Source organism: Bufo bufo, chromosome 3 (genome assembly GCF_905171765.1).
Source record: "Bufo bufo chromosome 3, aBufBuf1.1, whole genome shotgun sequence".
In the NCBI taxonomy this organism is placed as follows: Eukaryota; Metazoa; Chordata; class Amphibia; order Anura; family Bufonidae; genus Bufo; species Bufo bufo.
Window position 1 is genome coordinate 683,548,500 of NC_053391.1, and position 17,553 is coordinate 683,566,052.

Consider the following 17,553-nt stretch of genomic DNA (forward strand, 5'->3'; position numbering starts at 1 on the left):
CATCCGTCTTCTATCAGCATAGGAGCTGCGGCCTCTGCCTGCCCTGCCCCCTCACAGCCTGGTGGGGGCAGGAGTCTTATGTGTTTAAAAGTAAACATACATTTCCCCCCTTATTAAATATAGGCTTACAGTACACACTATCTATATGCTCACTGACCAGCGTGGTAGGCGCTCACTACAGGGAGGCGGGGGAAGCTGCTATACAGTATATAAGGACAGGTATGTCCCTATATACTGTATAAGAGCTTCCCTCTGCACTGCTGGTAGCGAGCGCTTACCGCTTACACAGGAATCGCTCCCGCCGGCTGGTTCATTAGTCAGCACGCTGGGAGTGCAAGGGGAAAGCTCGCTGGTCAGTAAGCATATAGATAGTGTGTACTGTAAGCCTGTATTTAATAAGGGGGGAAATGTATGTTTAATTTAAACCCATAAGACTCCTGCCCCCACCAGGCTGTGAGGGGGCAGGGCAGGCAGAGGCCGCAGCTCCCATGCTGATAGAAGACGGATGTCCCTCAGGAACGTTCATCTGAGAGAGCGCTGCTAAGGGACCTTTCACCCCCAGTTTTCTACTAAAAATAAAGGTTTTTCCTAAATTCTAAAAAATATTCCCCATCACTTTCCCTACACATTAGCAAAAAATAAATAAAAAAGCGGCAGTTACTTTTTAACCACCTCAGCTCCCCTAGCTTAAACCCCCTTAATGACCAGACCACTTTTTACACTTCTGACCTACACTACTTTCACGGTTTATTGCTCGGTCATACAACTTACCACCCAAATGAATTTTACCTCCTTTTCCTCTCACTAATAGAGCTTTCATTTGGTGGTATTTCATTGCTGCTGACATTTTAACTTTTTTTGTTATTAATCAAAATTGACTTTCTGTTGTAAAATTTTTCAAACAAAACTACATTTCTATATAAATTTTTCTCTAAATTTATTGTTCTAAATGTCTTTGATAAAAAAAATGCAATAGGTGTATATTTATTGGTTTGCGCAAAAGTTATAGCGTTTACAAACTATGGTAAAAAAATGTGAATTTCCACATTTTGAAGCAGCTCTGACTTTCTGAGCACCTGTCATGTTTCCTGAGGTTCTACAATGCCCAGACAGTAGAAACACCCCACAAATGACCCCATTTCGTAAAGTAGACACCCTAAGGTATTCGCTGATGGGCATAGTGACAAAAAAATTTAATTTTACATAAACTCGCCATACCCCTCACGGAATACCTTGTGATGTCTTCTTTCCAAAATGGGGTCACATGTGGGGTATTTATACTGCCCTGGCATTTTAGGGGCCCTAAAGCGTGAGAAGAATTCTGGGATATAAATGTCTAAAAAATTTTACGCATTTGGATTCCGTGAGGGGTATGGTGAGTTCATGTGAGATTTTATTTTTTGTCACAAGTTAGTGGAATATGAGACTTTGTAAGAAAAAAAAAATCTTCTATGAACTCGCCATGCCCCTCAAAAGTGATCTTTTTATAGCGCCGCAGCGATTTTACGGTGTTTTTGCAGTGATCAGAAAAAAAAAAAATTCTGTCACTGCGGTGGGGCGGACTGAACGCAAGTGTGCGCACAAGATCAGGCCTGATCGGGCGAACACTGCGTTTTTTGTAGAGCCTATAGAACATGTCCTATTCTTGTCTGCAATTGCGGACAAGAAAAGGCTTTTTCTATATAGTTCTGGAAATGTGCGGATCCGCAAAATGCGGAAAGCACATTGCCTTTGTCCGTGTTTTGCGGATCTGCAGTGTCCGTGTTTTGCGGATCCATGGATCCGCAAAACACATACGGACGTCTGAATGGAGCCTTACAGGGGGGTGATCAATGACAGGGGGGTGATCAGGGAGTCTATATGGGGTGATCACCCCCCTGTAAGGCTACATTTAGACGTCCGTATGTGTTTTGCGGATACGCGGATCCGCAAAACGCATCCGGACGTCTGAATGGAGCCTTACAGGGGCATGATCAATGACTGGGGGGTGATCAGGGAGTCTATATGGGGTGATCAGGGGCTAATAAGGGGTTAATAAGTGACGGGGGGGGGGGTGTAGTGTAGTGGTAGCAGGTATATTAGACGCTGTTAACAAAAACAGCGTCTAATATACCTGCTACCACTACACTACACCCCCCCCCCCCGTCACTTATTAACCCCTTATTAACCCCTGATCACCCCATATAGACTCCCTGATCACCCCCCAGTCATTCCCGCGTCTAATATACCTGTCAGGGGTTAAACAAATCGCATCTACAGCCTGCCAGCGAACGATCGCCGCTGGCAGGCTGTAGATCAGCTCGTTTACCTGCAGTTCCTGTGAACGCGCGCTCCTGTGTGCGCGCGTTCACAGGAAATCTTGCGTCTCGCGAGATGACGCGCCGGCGCGTCAAGGAGGAACAAATCGACCGCCTCCGGACCGCAATCCTGCGTTAGGCGGTCCGGAGGCAGTTAAATCACCCCCTTCCAGTTTTTACCTTCTCCATGCCACATACTGAGGACCCTTTGCTATTGTTTACCTCCAGGCTGAGGTCGCGCAAATTTTTTTCCAGAAGAGTAAAAATACTCCTTTTAACAATTTTGAGCCGAGGAGGAGTACGAATTGTGCGGTACTTCATACATATAATGCATAGGCCCACATAACGTTATGAGGCTGATATTACTGCAGGGAACCATTGCTAGTCGACGATTTTACATTTATCCAATATCATACACTAAACATAAGACCACTGCTGCCATACACTGCACCCGCCTGACGCTGCCATACACTGCGCCCGCCTGATGCTGCCATACACTGCGCCCGCCTGACGCTGCCATACACTGCGCCCGCCTGATGCTGCCATACACTGCGCCCGCCTGACGCTGCCATACACTGCACCCGCCTGACGCTGCCATACACTGCGCCCGCCTGACGCTGCCATACACTGCACCCGCCTGACTCTGCCATACACAGCGCCCGCCTGACGCTGCCATACACTGCGCCCGCCTGACGCTGCCATACACTGCGCCCGCCTGACGCTGCCATACACTGCGCCCGCCTGACGCTGCCATACACTGCGCCCGCCTGACGCTGCCATACACTGCGCCCTCCTGACGCTTCCATACACAGGGCCCACCTGATGCTCTCTTACACAGCACCCACATTAAGCTACTATATACATATTACATACACAGCTCTACCACATGCCCATTACACAGATAATTTACTATATACACATTGCACACAGCTCTGCTACATGTCCATTACTCAGATAGAACTACTGTGTGCACATTACACACAGAAAGCTGTACAATAGACTGGTTACACTGACATAGCCCTGCTTTATACACACCTTCCATACATAAAGTACCTCTGCATTCTCCATCAGCACAGTCTTACAGGAGCCTGTGTTCCCCTAACTCCTCCCACGCACATGGCTGATCACATGACTGTGACATCACCACAGGTCCTGTAACCACAATGTAGTGTTTAGTCCAGACTCTGGAGCTGCTCCTGGTAAGAGAGAGGTCTGTGAAGGGCGGGGCTTCTCGGGAGAGGGGCGGGGCCAGACCTGGCAGCTTCTGATATAGCGCTCCTGACTAGAAAAAGACCATGCGTAAAAATACGCATCAGTCTTTTTCCAGGGAGTAAAATGGCCTGAACAGGCGTCTAGGAGTGACCCGCATATTCTCTCTCAATATTGTATATGTGTTCCCTTATATGTTCCTGTACAGGTCTTTTTGTTCTTCCTGTATATATTTTTTCACACTTTTACTGTAGCATGTGATATGTTGTTTTATTGCGTGTGTCATGGTAGCACCCATTATAAAATATACAATAACTAAAAACAATAAAGATAGGAAAAGAACGGATTCCAAACGGGTTCTTCCCATGTAAAAGATGCAGGAGCTGCAGAAAACCATCAACCACCAAACCAGCTTATGAAATAAAAGACAAAGAAGGTTCCTTTAGACGCACTATTTATTTTAGGCTCCAACTCTTTTTTGTGCGGGTTTTCTCTTTAACACTGTGCCATGTGTTATCAGAGTCAAGTTTAGCTCAGCTACATCTTACAGTTACATACTTGATACGGTTGAAAATAGACATAAGTCCATCAAGTTCAACCAAGGGATAGGTGGGGACGCGAATCCCAGAAGGAAGTGAGACTCAGATTTCTACACGTTTTTATAAGCATTACTGTTTTTTACTTTTAAGAATTCGTCTAAACCCTTTTTAGAACTGTCCCCTGTTCCTGCTGTGACCACGTCCTGAGGAAGTCTATTCCACAGATTCACAGTTCTTACAGTAAAGAAGCTTTGACGCTTCTGGAGCAGTGCCCCCTTGTCTTTTGAGGGCATTTTAAATGGAACAGTTTTTCACCGTATTTTTTTGTATGGCCCATTTATAAATTTGTACTAGCAGAACAACCCGACTTTGCACGGGTATATTTCATCTATTTCATTTTATGTTTCCTTGTGTCGTAAAAAGATATCATCAACAGTTTCCCCCATAACAGTGACCTCTACAGTACACGCCCCTTTAACAATGACATCCACAGTGCCTGCCCCTTTAACAGTGACCTCTACAGTGCCCGCCCCTTTAACAGTGACCGCATCTTTAACAGTGACCTGCACCTTTAACAGTGACCTTCATAGTAGCCGCCCCTTTAACAGTGACCTCCATAGTGTTCGCCCCTTTAATAGTGACCTCCACAGTTCCCGCCCCTTTAACAGTGACCTCCACAGTGCCTGCCCCTTTAACATTTACCACCCCTTTAACAGTGAACTTCATAGTGGCTGCCCCTTTAACAGTGACCTCCACAGTGCCCGCCCCTTTTACAGTGAACTCCACATTGCCCGTCCGTTTAATAGTGGTCCCTGCCCCCCATGCATGTAGCAGTGTAGTTGTGCCGTCATATGACTGAATATTTAAGGACCTGCGAACTGCTAAAACCTGTGATCAGTTATTATGGAAACCTGGAGTATGACCTGCGAGCTTCTATTGGCTAATAAGGGACATGTGACTGTGTAAATGGCAGTTCGGATTTATGTGAAAGGCTTGCTGGCTTCTATTGGCTAATGCAGGTCATTTTTTGGGAATATCTCAGGAACGGTAAGTCCCAGAGAGCTGAGACCTGGTCTAAAACCTCCCCGGACACCTGATGTACCTGTGTGCCAAATTTGATAAAGATCTGTCCAGTCGTTTGGTCGCGCATAAAGAATAGATGTCTAGACAGACAGAAACTCATTTATATATATATATATATATATATATATATATATATGAGAGAAAGGTTAATCATGTCCCCCCTTAGACGTCTCTTCTCAAGACTAAATAATTTTAATTCTTTTAATCTTTCTTCATAACTCAGACCCTCCATGCCCCTTATCAGTTTAGTCACTCTCCTCTGTACTTTTTCCAGCTGCAGTGCGTCCTTTCCATGGACTGGTGCCCAGAACTGAACTGCATATCCCAGATGAGGCCGCACCAGCTGTCATGCCCCACTCTGACGATGTGCGGAGGTCGGCCAGGATTGCAGCATGAGTTTAGTGTTTGTTTTGAAGCCATGCTGGATCCGCCTCTCATCAGGTGCACTGGGTGGGGTCATTAGTTTAAAGGGCTCACCAGCCCAGTGCTCTGAGCGGATTATACAAATCATTGTGGTCTTGGAAGCTAGGAAGGAAGGTTCTCTGTCTGTTCCAGCTCAGAGAGATAAGTGTGATTTCTGGTTTAGTTATTTTGTGTCATCTTTTCCATCCAGGTTCTGTGCGAGCAGGCTGCTCCTATTTCCCCTCTTCATCATCTCAGGGAAGTTAGGGTTTTGTCAGCCCAGGCACGGGGACACCTCATACCTACCTTAAAGGTCTGCAGGTGGGCTGAGCAGTGCAGGGAGAGAGGTCAGGGATTAGCTAGGAGGTGACCCTTCCCCTGTCTCTCGCCCAGAGCCTGGTTGGTAGGTTTTCTGTTATTCTGAGTGCACGCCCGCCGTGACACCAGCGCTTTGTAAAGTGGTAATATTACATCCCTGCCCCGTGAGTCCATGCATGACAATATCCTGGTGGCCTTAGAAGCAGCTGATTGACATTGTATGCTGGTATCTGGACTTCTTCTCTGTGACGTGTGATGAAGAGGCACAAGTAGCCTTGAAAGCTTGCAATTGTGTCTTCATCATTTCAGGTATCAACCCCTGAGAAATGTAAATTATTTATCTTCTTTCCAGTGAATCCATCAGAGAGCCGATCTGTAGCCCTTGTCTCTACTTCCCCAACAGCTTATAAACACTCTTTAAACCATATTCTTATCATCTTGATCATAACTTAACTGTAGAGAACGGCTACATAGCAAGTCAGAGGCAACAGTCCGCAGACGCAGCGAAACTAAAAGCTGGAGAAGAAAAACTAGAAAAAGCATAATAAAGACCAAAAAAGATGATTTTTTAGCCCATATGTAGAATACAATAAAAAAAAATGTCCCCAAAGGTATCAGTAGCCTTTAGTTCATTAAAGGTGTGACTTCATTGATTCTGCATGGGGATGTATGCTTAACCCCGGAAAACGTAATGAATTCAATGCTCAGGAAGGGGAAGCTTCTAGAACTAATGTGTTAAAACTCAGTTTTATTAGAATTCATTTTAAAACTCTGGTACACAATGATGTAGCCAAGAAAAACACAATGCAATGTCACTAAGGCTGTGTCCACAACGTGTTTTTCACCTACACTTAACATATAATCAGGAGTTTAATATATTGGGGAGGGGTTATTTATTTTCACATTCAGTCACCTGCTTCACGGACACCGGCTGATTGCCTGACCTCAAAGTTCACCTTTTAGCAATTTAAAGTGTCCAGTACCTTCTAGAAGCGACATAATCATATAGTTACATCAACTTCTACAAAAAAGTGCAATAAATGAATAGAGAACATGGTTTGGGTGTAGTCAGAAGCAGCTTCATATGATTTCCAACACATCAGACTCAGACAATCCAAACTCGGTCTTGTACTTGTCAAAGAGCTTCTGAAGAGAGGTCAGGTACATGCTGTGGTAGAGGTCCACGTCCTTCTGAGTCGGCTGCTCCATTTTAGGGACTGCAATGGGTTCTCCAACTGGAGGGGAAATAAAAGAAATTATACCTTCATCAAGGAAGGAGAATTGCAGACTGACTCGCGGGTCGACATTGGAGACGGCCCCAAACAGTCTTCATGATCTACTTCTTCAGTGCCAATTTGTGGGTGGCCAGTAGACAGCCAGAGGCCATTCCAACTTAAAAATGATTCCATAAATGTCAGCAGCTGGGCCTAGGTGGAAGCCTATGAGTGGGGAACAAGCCTTGTTGGTGGTAAGTAGATAGCTTTACACCAGCTAGATATAAAGTGTGATTGTGAACCATCCCAAATGTTGTCCCAGGGCACAGCAAGTAAATATGTAGCATGGCCCATTCTTACACCAATTGGCCTCGGACACTAGAATTGTTGACCCTTTGCTACATTGAAATCAATAGGCTTCCATATTTATCCACTCTAAGCAATCAAACGGTCCTAAACGGAGGCCAGAGACATCCATATCTGACAGCTTAACACAATATATTAGATGTTGCATATAGATAAGTATGACTCACCCACAGTAGTGATGGGAGTGGGATAGGGCACAAAGCCCCAGGTGTCTGTGGAGAAGAACCCACAACCATAGAACAAACATGGAGCAATTCCAACGTTTTTCTGGAATTTTCTCTGTAGCCATAGGCCCCAAGAATCTTCTTCAAACAAAATTTGCTTATAAGCCTTGTTCTCTCCAAAGGAATAAACTGGGACCAGATTAGCCCTATATGAAAAATACACAATATAGTTATTTATCTGGCCCTTTAGTTGTAGAATGGTTAATGACACAATTGTAATAACTAGAGATCAGGGAATTTCTTGAAATTAGTTAAGGGCCAATTCTAAGGAATCCGTCTGAAGAATGGCTTCTGGTATGAATACTTTTTTTTTTACCCAAATCAGAAGTGCTCCAATGACAGTAGTAGAACATTATATATGCTGACAGTGACACTAGATAATAAGCTTATTATACACTTAGCAATTGTAGAAGCTTTCCGACAGTTTTTTTGGAGAAAAGAAAGGCACAATCTTCCCAATCCAATTACTGTCTCTGTAAGACCCTAAAATGGCCCCCTACCTACAATACTGCTTCCCATTTACAAGAATATAACTACTATAATACTGCCTCCTATGTACAAGAATATAACTACTATAATACTGCTCCTATGTACAAGAATATAACTACTATAATACTGCTCCTATGTACAAGAATATAACTACTATAATACTGCTCCTATGTACAAGAATATAACTGCTATAATACTGCTCCTATGTACAAGAATATAACTACTATAATACCGCTCCTATGTACAAGAATATAACTACTATAATACTGCTCCTATGTACAAGAATATAACTACTATAATACTGCCTCCTATGTACAAGAATATAACTACTATAATACTGCCTCCTATGTACAAGAATATAACTACTATAATACTGCTCCTATGTACAAGAATATAACTACTATAACACTGCTCCTATGTACAAGAATATAACTACTATAATACTGCCTCCTATGTACAAGAATACAACTACTTTAATACTGCCTCCTATGTACAAGAATATAACTATATACTAGAATAATCCTCCTATGTACAAGAATATAACTACTATAATACTGCTCCTATGTACAAGAATATAACTACTATAATACTGCTCCTATGTACAAGAATATAACTACTACTATAATACTGCTCCTATGTACAAGAATATAACTACTATAATACTGCCTCTTATGTACAAGAATATAACTACTATAATACTGCTCCTATGTACAAGAATATAACTACTATAATACTGCTCCTATGTACAAGAATATAACTACTATAATACTGCCTCCCATGTACAAGAATATAACTACTATAATACTGCCTCTTATGTGCAAGAATATAACTACTATAATACTGCTCCTATGTACAAGAATATAACTACTATAATACTGCTCCTATGTACAAGAATATAACTACTATAATACTGCCTCCTATGTACAAGAATATAACTACTATAATACTGCTCCTATGTACAAGAATATAACTACTATAATACTGCCTCCTATGTACAAGAATATAACTACTATAATACTGCTCCTATGTACAAGAATATAACTACTATAATACTGCTCCTATGTACAAGAATATAACTACTATAATACTGCCTCCTATGTACAAGAATACAACTACTTTAATACTGCCTCCTATGTACAAAATTATAACTATATACTAGAATAATCCTCCTATGTACAAGAATATAACTACTATAATACTGCTCCTATGTACAAGAATATAACTACTATAATACTGCTCCTATGTACAAGAATATAACTACTATAATACTGCCTCTTATGTACAAGAATATAACTACTATAATACTGCTCCTATGTACAAGAATATAACTACTATAATACTGCCTCCTATGTACAAGAATATAACTACTATAATACTGCTCCTATGTACAAGAATATAACTACTATAATACTGCCTCCTATGTACTGGAATATAACTACTATAATACTGCTCCTATGTACAAGAATATAACTACTATAATACTGCCTCCTATGTACAAGAATATAACTACTATAATACTGCCTCCTATGTACAAGAATATAACTACTATAATACTGCCTCCTATGTACAAGAATATAACTACTATAATACTGCCTCCTATGTACAAGAATATAACTACTATAATACTGCCTCCTAGCTGAGAGGTTGTGTGTCAGTAGCTCTCCTTATGTCTGGAGCAAGCCCAGAGCGGGGCCTCCCTGGGCAGGGATGCTTCTCAGGCAAGGCCCAGGCATCCAGTCTGTGGATGAAAATCCCAAAGTCCTTCTGAAGAAGATGAATGAGCAGAGTCTCAGCAGTCATGGTGTCAGCAGTCCCAGTGCAGCAAGAAGCCAGGATGGGAAGAAAGTAATAGAGAAGAAAGAAGCAGCAGTAAGAGTGTGATGAATCCACCTATTAGTGTGAATGGAATGTGCAGCGTCCTAAAAGGAAAAAGTGACTGCAAAACCACAATGCAGGAATATTCAGAAGCAACAGGCCAACAGAGTTTGCAGGAGGTGAAGCAGACTCCATTGCAGCCTGCAGGTGTGCAGCCCTCACCTTCCCCATGCAGACAGAAGAATTTCTTTGGAGAGACAGACCATACAGCAAACAAAATGTCCTTATACCATCTGACCGTACAAGATCTGGGAGCAGCAGCAGCAAAAAATGTGGAGGAGACCAAAGGTGGAAAAGCAGGAAGGTTACAAGGTGCAGCCACTGGAAAAAACCTAGGAGCCGGTCCCCAATCTGGACACTGTGCACCCACCAAAATGACAGCAGCCGCAGCATGTCCAAAGCCACGAGTTTCTTCACCAGTAGTGCAGAGGCTTGGACTGGAAACAAGCGGAGCAAAACCTTTACCTGTAGGAAGCCATCCTGTGAGTCCGCAGCCTGTAATACCCAGCAATGGACAGTCTGCTAGAGGGAGAGAGCACGCACCTGAGCTCTGCCTGGCTGATGAGATCCAAAATGGCCTCCATTACAAGGGATGCAGGTACCAACATGCATGCTGAGCCCACTCTATACCCTTCCTGATCAGCCTGTCTGCCCCATAGGCTGATTTTAATTATTTTCAGTATAAAGCTGTAGCTTGCTCTCACTACATTCATTGGAAGCTGTCTAGCACCAGGAAGGGTATATAATGGGCTCAGCATGCATGTTGGTACCTACATCCCTTGTAATGGAGGCCATTTTGGCATAAAAAAATGGAAAAAGGCAGAGTGGATCCAGTATGCATGTGGGCCCAAAACTCCCTGAATTTTATGGCGGTCATTATGGCGCATAACAGGTAGTATTTAGTGTTAGGACCAGTCTAACAGAGATCGCCTTGACGTTCGGCAGACGGGCTCAGATGGTTTTGTACAAAATGCATTGTCCAAGCATCTCGCTTTTATAAATAAGCGTAGTATTAGCACCATAATTTTTGTAAGCATTGTTGTACTTTGTCTGATTTGCAGAGTGCTGCTGCATTGTCTTTTTTTCTTCTAGTGTCAACTGCCAGGTCATTAGATGTAATTTTTGTGGTAAGATTGGCCATCCCTACAGGGACTGTCCTGACGCCTGGCATAACATCTGCAAAGACTTTCCCAACAATGACTTACTAGCAGGGAGAGATGACCTGGAGGAGGACGCGTTATTATCGGGGTCAGTGCCAACAGGGCACGAGCCTCATCAGGATGCATCGCATAGTGATCCAGTACAAACCCAACCCGTCAGATGTCATTTATGGGAACATGGAGGTGGTCACACAGGATGTATACTCAGAAACCGTCTCTTCTTCTGTTCCAGCATCTACCACTGGGGAGAATTAGCAGTCTAAAAGATATGTCCAGGCGTAAGCCTGAGGGAGAGTGGACCACCATCCAAAAGCAATGTAAGGTCAATGTGGACAGTAGACCAGATGGGACAATGACTGCCAATAGATTCAGTGTCTTGTCTGGATCAGAAGTAGAGGCAGAAATGAAGAGATAGTTAAAATTTATGATGGCCGAGTATGATGGGGACCAAAATGATGATCCTTCCTAAAAAAAAAAAAAAAAAAAAAAAAAAAAAAAAGAGAGACCCATTCAAGTTGAGGGACAGTATGATTCAGTCATAGAAACTGGTGGTGGTCAGCAGGGGTGCTCAGACTGATTTTTGATGATGGGGTCCATCTCTCAGTTTTTTGTACTTTGTGTTACTCTGATGGCTGATTTTTACCAAAGTCATCTCAAGTAATGTGAATAGTATGAAAATAATGAGAACAAGACAAGCTGTGTATGATCATCTGAAGTATTTGGACTCTGATGTCTTCTTCTTGCAGGAGACCCATCTAAATACTTTGGGTCTTTGTACGATAGGCAGAGAGAGAATAGTGGTCTGGTCCTTCTTTCTGGTCACTGGCTGTGGAACCATATGCCAGGGTCTCCATAATGTTTAACACCAGTGATGTGACCATACATAGATTAATGGAGGTTTCAATGGGAAGGTGTCTAGTCCTGTAGGTTACTATCTGAGGTAGAAGGCTCTGGCTCATCAATATCTATGGTCCACAGACATTGAGAGGATTGACCTTTTTAATGAGGTAAAGCCATACCTGTTCACATCTGTTCCTATGACCATGGCGGGGGATTTTAATGCGGTTATGACAGACCCCTTACTAGAGACTCTAAGGTCCTAAACAGGATGGTTCTTCAGGCGTGCCTGTCCAATGTGTTTGTGTGTGGTGAAAGAAAGCCAAAGTTTACCTATTGTGCTGGCAGGAGCAGTCGAATAGACTTAGCTCTGGTGAGTCCTTCTGACATTGGTGGGAGGATGTAAAAAGTTGTCCTTTATTCTGACCACCTGGCCTTGTATTTCTGTTTGGAAGTCACCAAGCGCCCTGATGTGGGGAGAGGTTTATGGAAACTCAACTCCAGTCTCTTGGATGAGGCCTATGTCCATCCACTCCCTACTTGAAGATCAGCTAGAGAGAGTGGATTTTTATGAAATCATGGCAGACTGGTGGAAGGATGTCAAAGATGCATGTGTGTACTCTGCCCCTTATTTCCTGGTTCCTTCCCTGTCTGGTGCTTGTGGGGTTAACCATCTGTCTGGGTGTGGTCACTAGGTGTTTATATTGCCTGTGGCTTGTAGGCTGGAGTTAGTTGTCCTCCAGCCTCTGTTGGTGCTGGAGCTATGCTCCTGTCCTGGGTGTTCCATGTGCCCAGTCCTTGAAGTCCACCTAGTGAGACATCGATGTCATCTCAATGTCACCTTCCCTACTTTTCCTTTTTTTGTTTGGTGTGGTATGTTTGGGTTGGTATTGTATGTCTAGTTGTTCCATGTCTGGTATGTCTTTGGTGTGTATAGTCCTCCATGGATGCTAGACATCCCCCTGTCTGTACCTTCAGTGAGAGGGCACCTGGGTTCCCGGAGGGGGAACAACAAGTCAGTGAGCAGCTCTGCCTTGGGCCGCCATGCACCCTGTCCGCATGGGGGTCCAGGCAGTTACTGGTTTGCTGGATCCTGTGTTTGTTGTTTTGTGCTGCGTCCTGTTCGGTGCTCGGGTTCCAGTACATATGCATGGGTTCCAGTCGTTGTTGCTGCGGCAGGTAAGTACTTGTTGTTCTGGGTTCTTGCCTGCCGATCCAGTTGCTTTTCTCTGTCTTCCCCTTTCCTTGCATCTAGGCCAGTGGAGACTCCTGTTCATTCGTATCTTGCAAGAACAGGTCGTTTCAGCCCTGTCTCTATTCCAGGGATTTTCAGGGCGACTCAGGGTCCGAGGTTCCTGTGTATGAGCCCTCCCACCATCTGGGTTTGCTCATACGGATAGGAGTCAGGGCGAGGATTAGGGATGCATTAGGAGGTGTCCTGCTCACTGTCCCCGATGTCCTGGCCTAGTTTAAGTTTCCGCTTCCCATCGGTGTTCGGTGGGGAGTTTCTCCGCACCGTGACACTAATACTAATGATTTGGACTTTTCTCCTTTAACAGCAGAATTGATGGTGGAGAAGGTTAAAGTGGCCATTGATAAGTTTCATCTGAAGAAGGCACCAGGTCCAGATGGTATAACAGCAAAATTCTACAAGAAATTCAGAGACCACTTAGCTCCAATTCTCGTGGACATGTGTAAGGCCGATTCATTGGCCTGTATTTGTGGGAGGGGCTTGGCTGCCTACCTAAACGGCCAGCTCCCCTCCCACATCGTACAACGTCGCAGAGTTTCGCAGGAAGCGTGCGCTCGTACCTGGATTCTACTCAGCAGGCGAGGGTAAGAGGCTGTTAGTCCGGTCGGCGGGTCGGCCCCTAGGTGAGTGGGGGCCCCACGCTCCGGACAGTCATACCAGGGGATACTCTAGCCGGTGGGGGGCGGGGCCCACGACGGGAGAAGGGCTCCCCTCCTCCCCCATTCTGAATGCCCGAGCGATGCGGCGCTCCACCCGGCAGCAGTCACTAACCAGCGGGGGGTGGGGCCCGTGATGGGAAGGGCTCCCCCCGCCCCCAGTTTTCATGCCAGGGGGCTGCGCTGTTTCCCCCACGTGGTGGGAGTGCCCAGCCGGCGGCGGGTCGGCCCCTTAGGCAAAGGGGGGCACCCCCGCACTGGGCGCTCTGCCAGGGAGCAGTGCGGCCCCCCACACGGCACGTCTCTAAACCGGCTGGGGGCGGGGGCCATGATGTATAAGGCCTCCCCCTGCCCCGGCTTAATGCCAGGTGGCTGTGCCGTTTCCCCACGTGGTAGGAGTGCCCAGCCGGCGGTGGGTCGGCCCCTTAGGCTCCCCCCACACCGGTTTATGCCAGGGAGCTGCGCTGCTCCCCACGCGGTAGAAGCGCCCAGCCGGCAGGTGGGTCGGCCCTTAGGCGAAGGAGGGCACCCCCGCACAGGGCGCTCTACCAGGGAGCCGCGTAAGCTCCCCACGTGGCTCACGAGCTGTGTTGGTGTGGGACGGGGGCCATTGTGCAGAAAGGGTCCCCCTGCTCTGATCCAGGGAGCGTCGCGCTCCCCACGCAGTTATCGTGGAGGGGTGCGGGGGATGCAGTGGCCCGCTCCTCACCTGCATTAAAAGTCTGGCACGGGCCGCCGTGCTGCGTAGATAGGCAGGGATCCGTGACAACACTAGGGTCGATCAGGGAGAGCAAATGTTAGCCAGTGGCTAGCCTCCTTCTGGTGGCCGTACACAAGGTTGCCAGCTCATGTTCTGTCATTCATGTCTTACTTATTCGTATGGTTCCTTACAACGCGTGCACAATCCAGGGTTGATGCTTTAATTGTTTTAGCTTCTAGGTCCTAGTCTTGTCTTGATTACATCCTGAGATTGTGGCTTGTCGGCAAGGTAGTAGGGGTACACGTTGGGGAAGGGGGAGAAGAGTACTCACAAGCGGGGTTGTGTCTCATGCACTGTCTCACGTCCAGGTTGTGCTGTTTCACAAGTTTTCCGCGGTGGTCAGTCTGTAGATTTCTAAGCGGGTAAGTATATCATATTCCCTCTGTGTGGTACTTCTGGGTGTCGGTTCCTGGCCACTTCCTCACGGTCCTTCTGGTGTTAGTGTGCAGAGCTACACGGGGGCGGGGCACCTTTCCATACATTGCTGAGCAGGTTCACTGGTGCTGGTGGTCGTCCAGTTTAGCCGGTCATTTACGTTACTGTTTCCACAGCTATCATGTCACACGCATCGTACATCGTCGAGGTGTCTGTGGATGAGAATGTGGCAGGAATGTCCGAAGGGGGCAGTATACCGTCCCTGAGATCATGGACTATCCCTAGGCTTATGTCGGAATTAATGAAGAGGGGTATCCCTTTCCCGGCTTCCGCCAGGAAGGCGGAATTATATCGGCTGTGGAAAGACTCTGTGGCGCCTAGTCAAGATGATCTCCCCATGACCACGGTGCAAACATCGCTTGCTCAGTTACATGTCATGCTGAACAGCCTAACATCAGCTGTCACTTCTATACAAGCGAGGTTGGAGTCAGTTGAGTCTCGCGGCTCGGTCATCCCCGTTTCTCCCCCTGAGGTTCCGGTCGCTACTACCTCTGCTGTAGGAGAAATCCATACTACCCTGGCCGTCCCCAATGTGGCTCCTTCTCAATTTATCCCGACCAACGTCAGGAAAGAGATCTTAGAGGGTAGGGATGTTAACCTCGCTTCTTTGCTGATAGCCTCCAGGGATTTGTCCGACAATAAAGTTATAGCTTGCGGGGAAGTCTCGGTGGTGCTGAGAGGCCGTGACCACAGGCTTAACTGCAAGTTAACCATCCCGGAGTTTGTCATGGCATTTAGCCTTTTTAGAGATGTCATATGTTCTGCTAGGCCGGACAGGAGGGAGGAACTCGTATCTTTTTTGAGTTACAGAGTTGGGACATAAGTACGAAGGATGTTCATTTTATGATTACCATTGTTCTTTTGCAGCCAAGGCAGCAGCAGCTGTCACTCAGTTTCGATGTTACAGATTGGTCCAACTTGAACACAGAGTTGTTTTGCAGGCATTTTGCGGGTCTGAAAGCTCCCTCCTGTTCCGCATGCCAATCCATCTTCCACTCTGCAGAGTGGTGCCACAAATCAGCCGCCAGTACACAGTCATACCCTTCTGGCTCGTCGGCTGGGCCACTCGATGTCTTCAGACCTCCTAGTTCCGTTGACAAGTTAGGCCGGCCCATTGTACAGCTGGGTAGGGCCCAGATTTGTAATAACTATAATTACGAGTCTTGTAATTTTGGTCAATGCCGTCTATTACACATCTGTACCAATTGCTTCAGGGCCCATCCCAGAGTCGCATGCTCATTAAAATCAGTTAAAGCCTACATGAGTGTGGTCAATACCAGTTGTTTACAGGAGTACTTGCGAGGTCATCATAATCCAGGGTTCGTGCAGTTTCTGATTTCAGGGTTCTGCAAGGGCTTTCATACAGGATTAATCACGACTCCAGAACACACGTATGAGTGCAAGAACCTTCAGTCTGCCGAGAGGAATCCTAATTCTGTAGACAAACTAATAGAGTCCGAGTTGGGCAAGGGTTTCTTGATCGGTCCTTTCAAAGTGCCCCCCTTCCAGCGGTGGAGAGTTAGTCCCGTTGGGGTGGTCACGGGTAAATTTAGCAAGAAGGAGAGACTTATCATCGACCTGTCAGCCCCACACGGTTCCCATGTCCCTAGCCTTAACTCCCTCATTCCTTCAGAGGAAGTGGGCATGAGGTATTCTTCCATTGACCAGGCCATTGCCATTATCATGCAGTTAGGACCCGGGTCGATGTTATCCAAGGCTGATATATCGGATGCCTTTAAGTTGCTTCCCATCATGCCAGCGCTTTGGCAGTGGCACGGCATTAAGTGGAAGGACCAATACTATTTTTCCACCAAACTCACCTTCGGTTCTAAGAGCAGCCCGTGGCTCTTTGATCAGTTGGCTCAGGCCCTCCATTGGGTTTTAGAACATAAGGTTCGCTGCAAATTTGTTATCCATTATTTAGATGACTTTCTGCTGATCGAGAGGCCAGGGGCAGCCCCCCTAGGATTGGGGAAGTTGTTGAGGTGTTTCTCCCAGTTAGGTGTCCCGGTCTCCCCCAAGAAAGTAGAGGGCCCGTCCACAGTTATCACCTTCCTGAGCATCGAACTGGACTCGCAGGACATGTTAGCCAGGTTGCCATCGGACAAACTAGTTAGAATCAGAGAAGTCATTCATAGGTTTGCAGTCACAACTGTGGTCACTAAGGCAGATACAGTCGCTACTGGGTATGTTGAATTTTGCCATGCGTATCATTCCGCAAGGTAGGTCATTCATCTCCCGCTTGCTGGTGCTCCTGGGCATGGCCCCCGAACAAGACAGCCCAGTGCGTCTGGATAGTCAGGCCTTAGCTGACCTACACATGTGGGACCACTTTCTCTGCCAGTGGAATGGGGTGTCCTTGTTCATACCAGAGTTGTCTAGCCAATCTCCTGTAGTCTTTTCAGACGCGGCTGCGAGCTCAGGTTTTGCCGCTATT

The 17,553-nt window shown here is 46.1% G+C and overlaps 2 protein-coding genes across 2 annotated transcripts in view; both read right to left on the reverse strand.

Moving 5' to 3' along the window:
* The window catches only part of LOC120996509 (diacylglycerol O-acyltransferase 2-like), a 320,553-nt gene that overhangs the window by 254,401 nt on the left and 48,599 nt on the right, over positions 1 to 17,553 (reverse strand). The window lies entirely within an intron of this gene.
* The window catches only part of LOC120993143 (diacylglycerol O-acyltransferase 2-like), a 29,483-nt gene continuing 18,509 nt past the window's right edge, over positions 6,580 to 17,553 (reverse strand). The window contains exons 3-4 of the mRNA XM_040421708.1: positions 7,596 to 7,798; positions 6,580 to 7,083 (exon numbers count right to left, since the gene is read on the reverse strand). Of these exons, the coding sequence (XP_040277642.1) occupies positions 6,929 to 7,083; positions 7,596 to 7,798 (358 nt within the window). The 3' untranslated portion in view covers positions 6,580 to 6,928. The remainder of the gene's footprint in view (positions 7,084 to 7,595; positions 7,799 to 17,553) is intronic.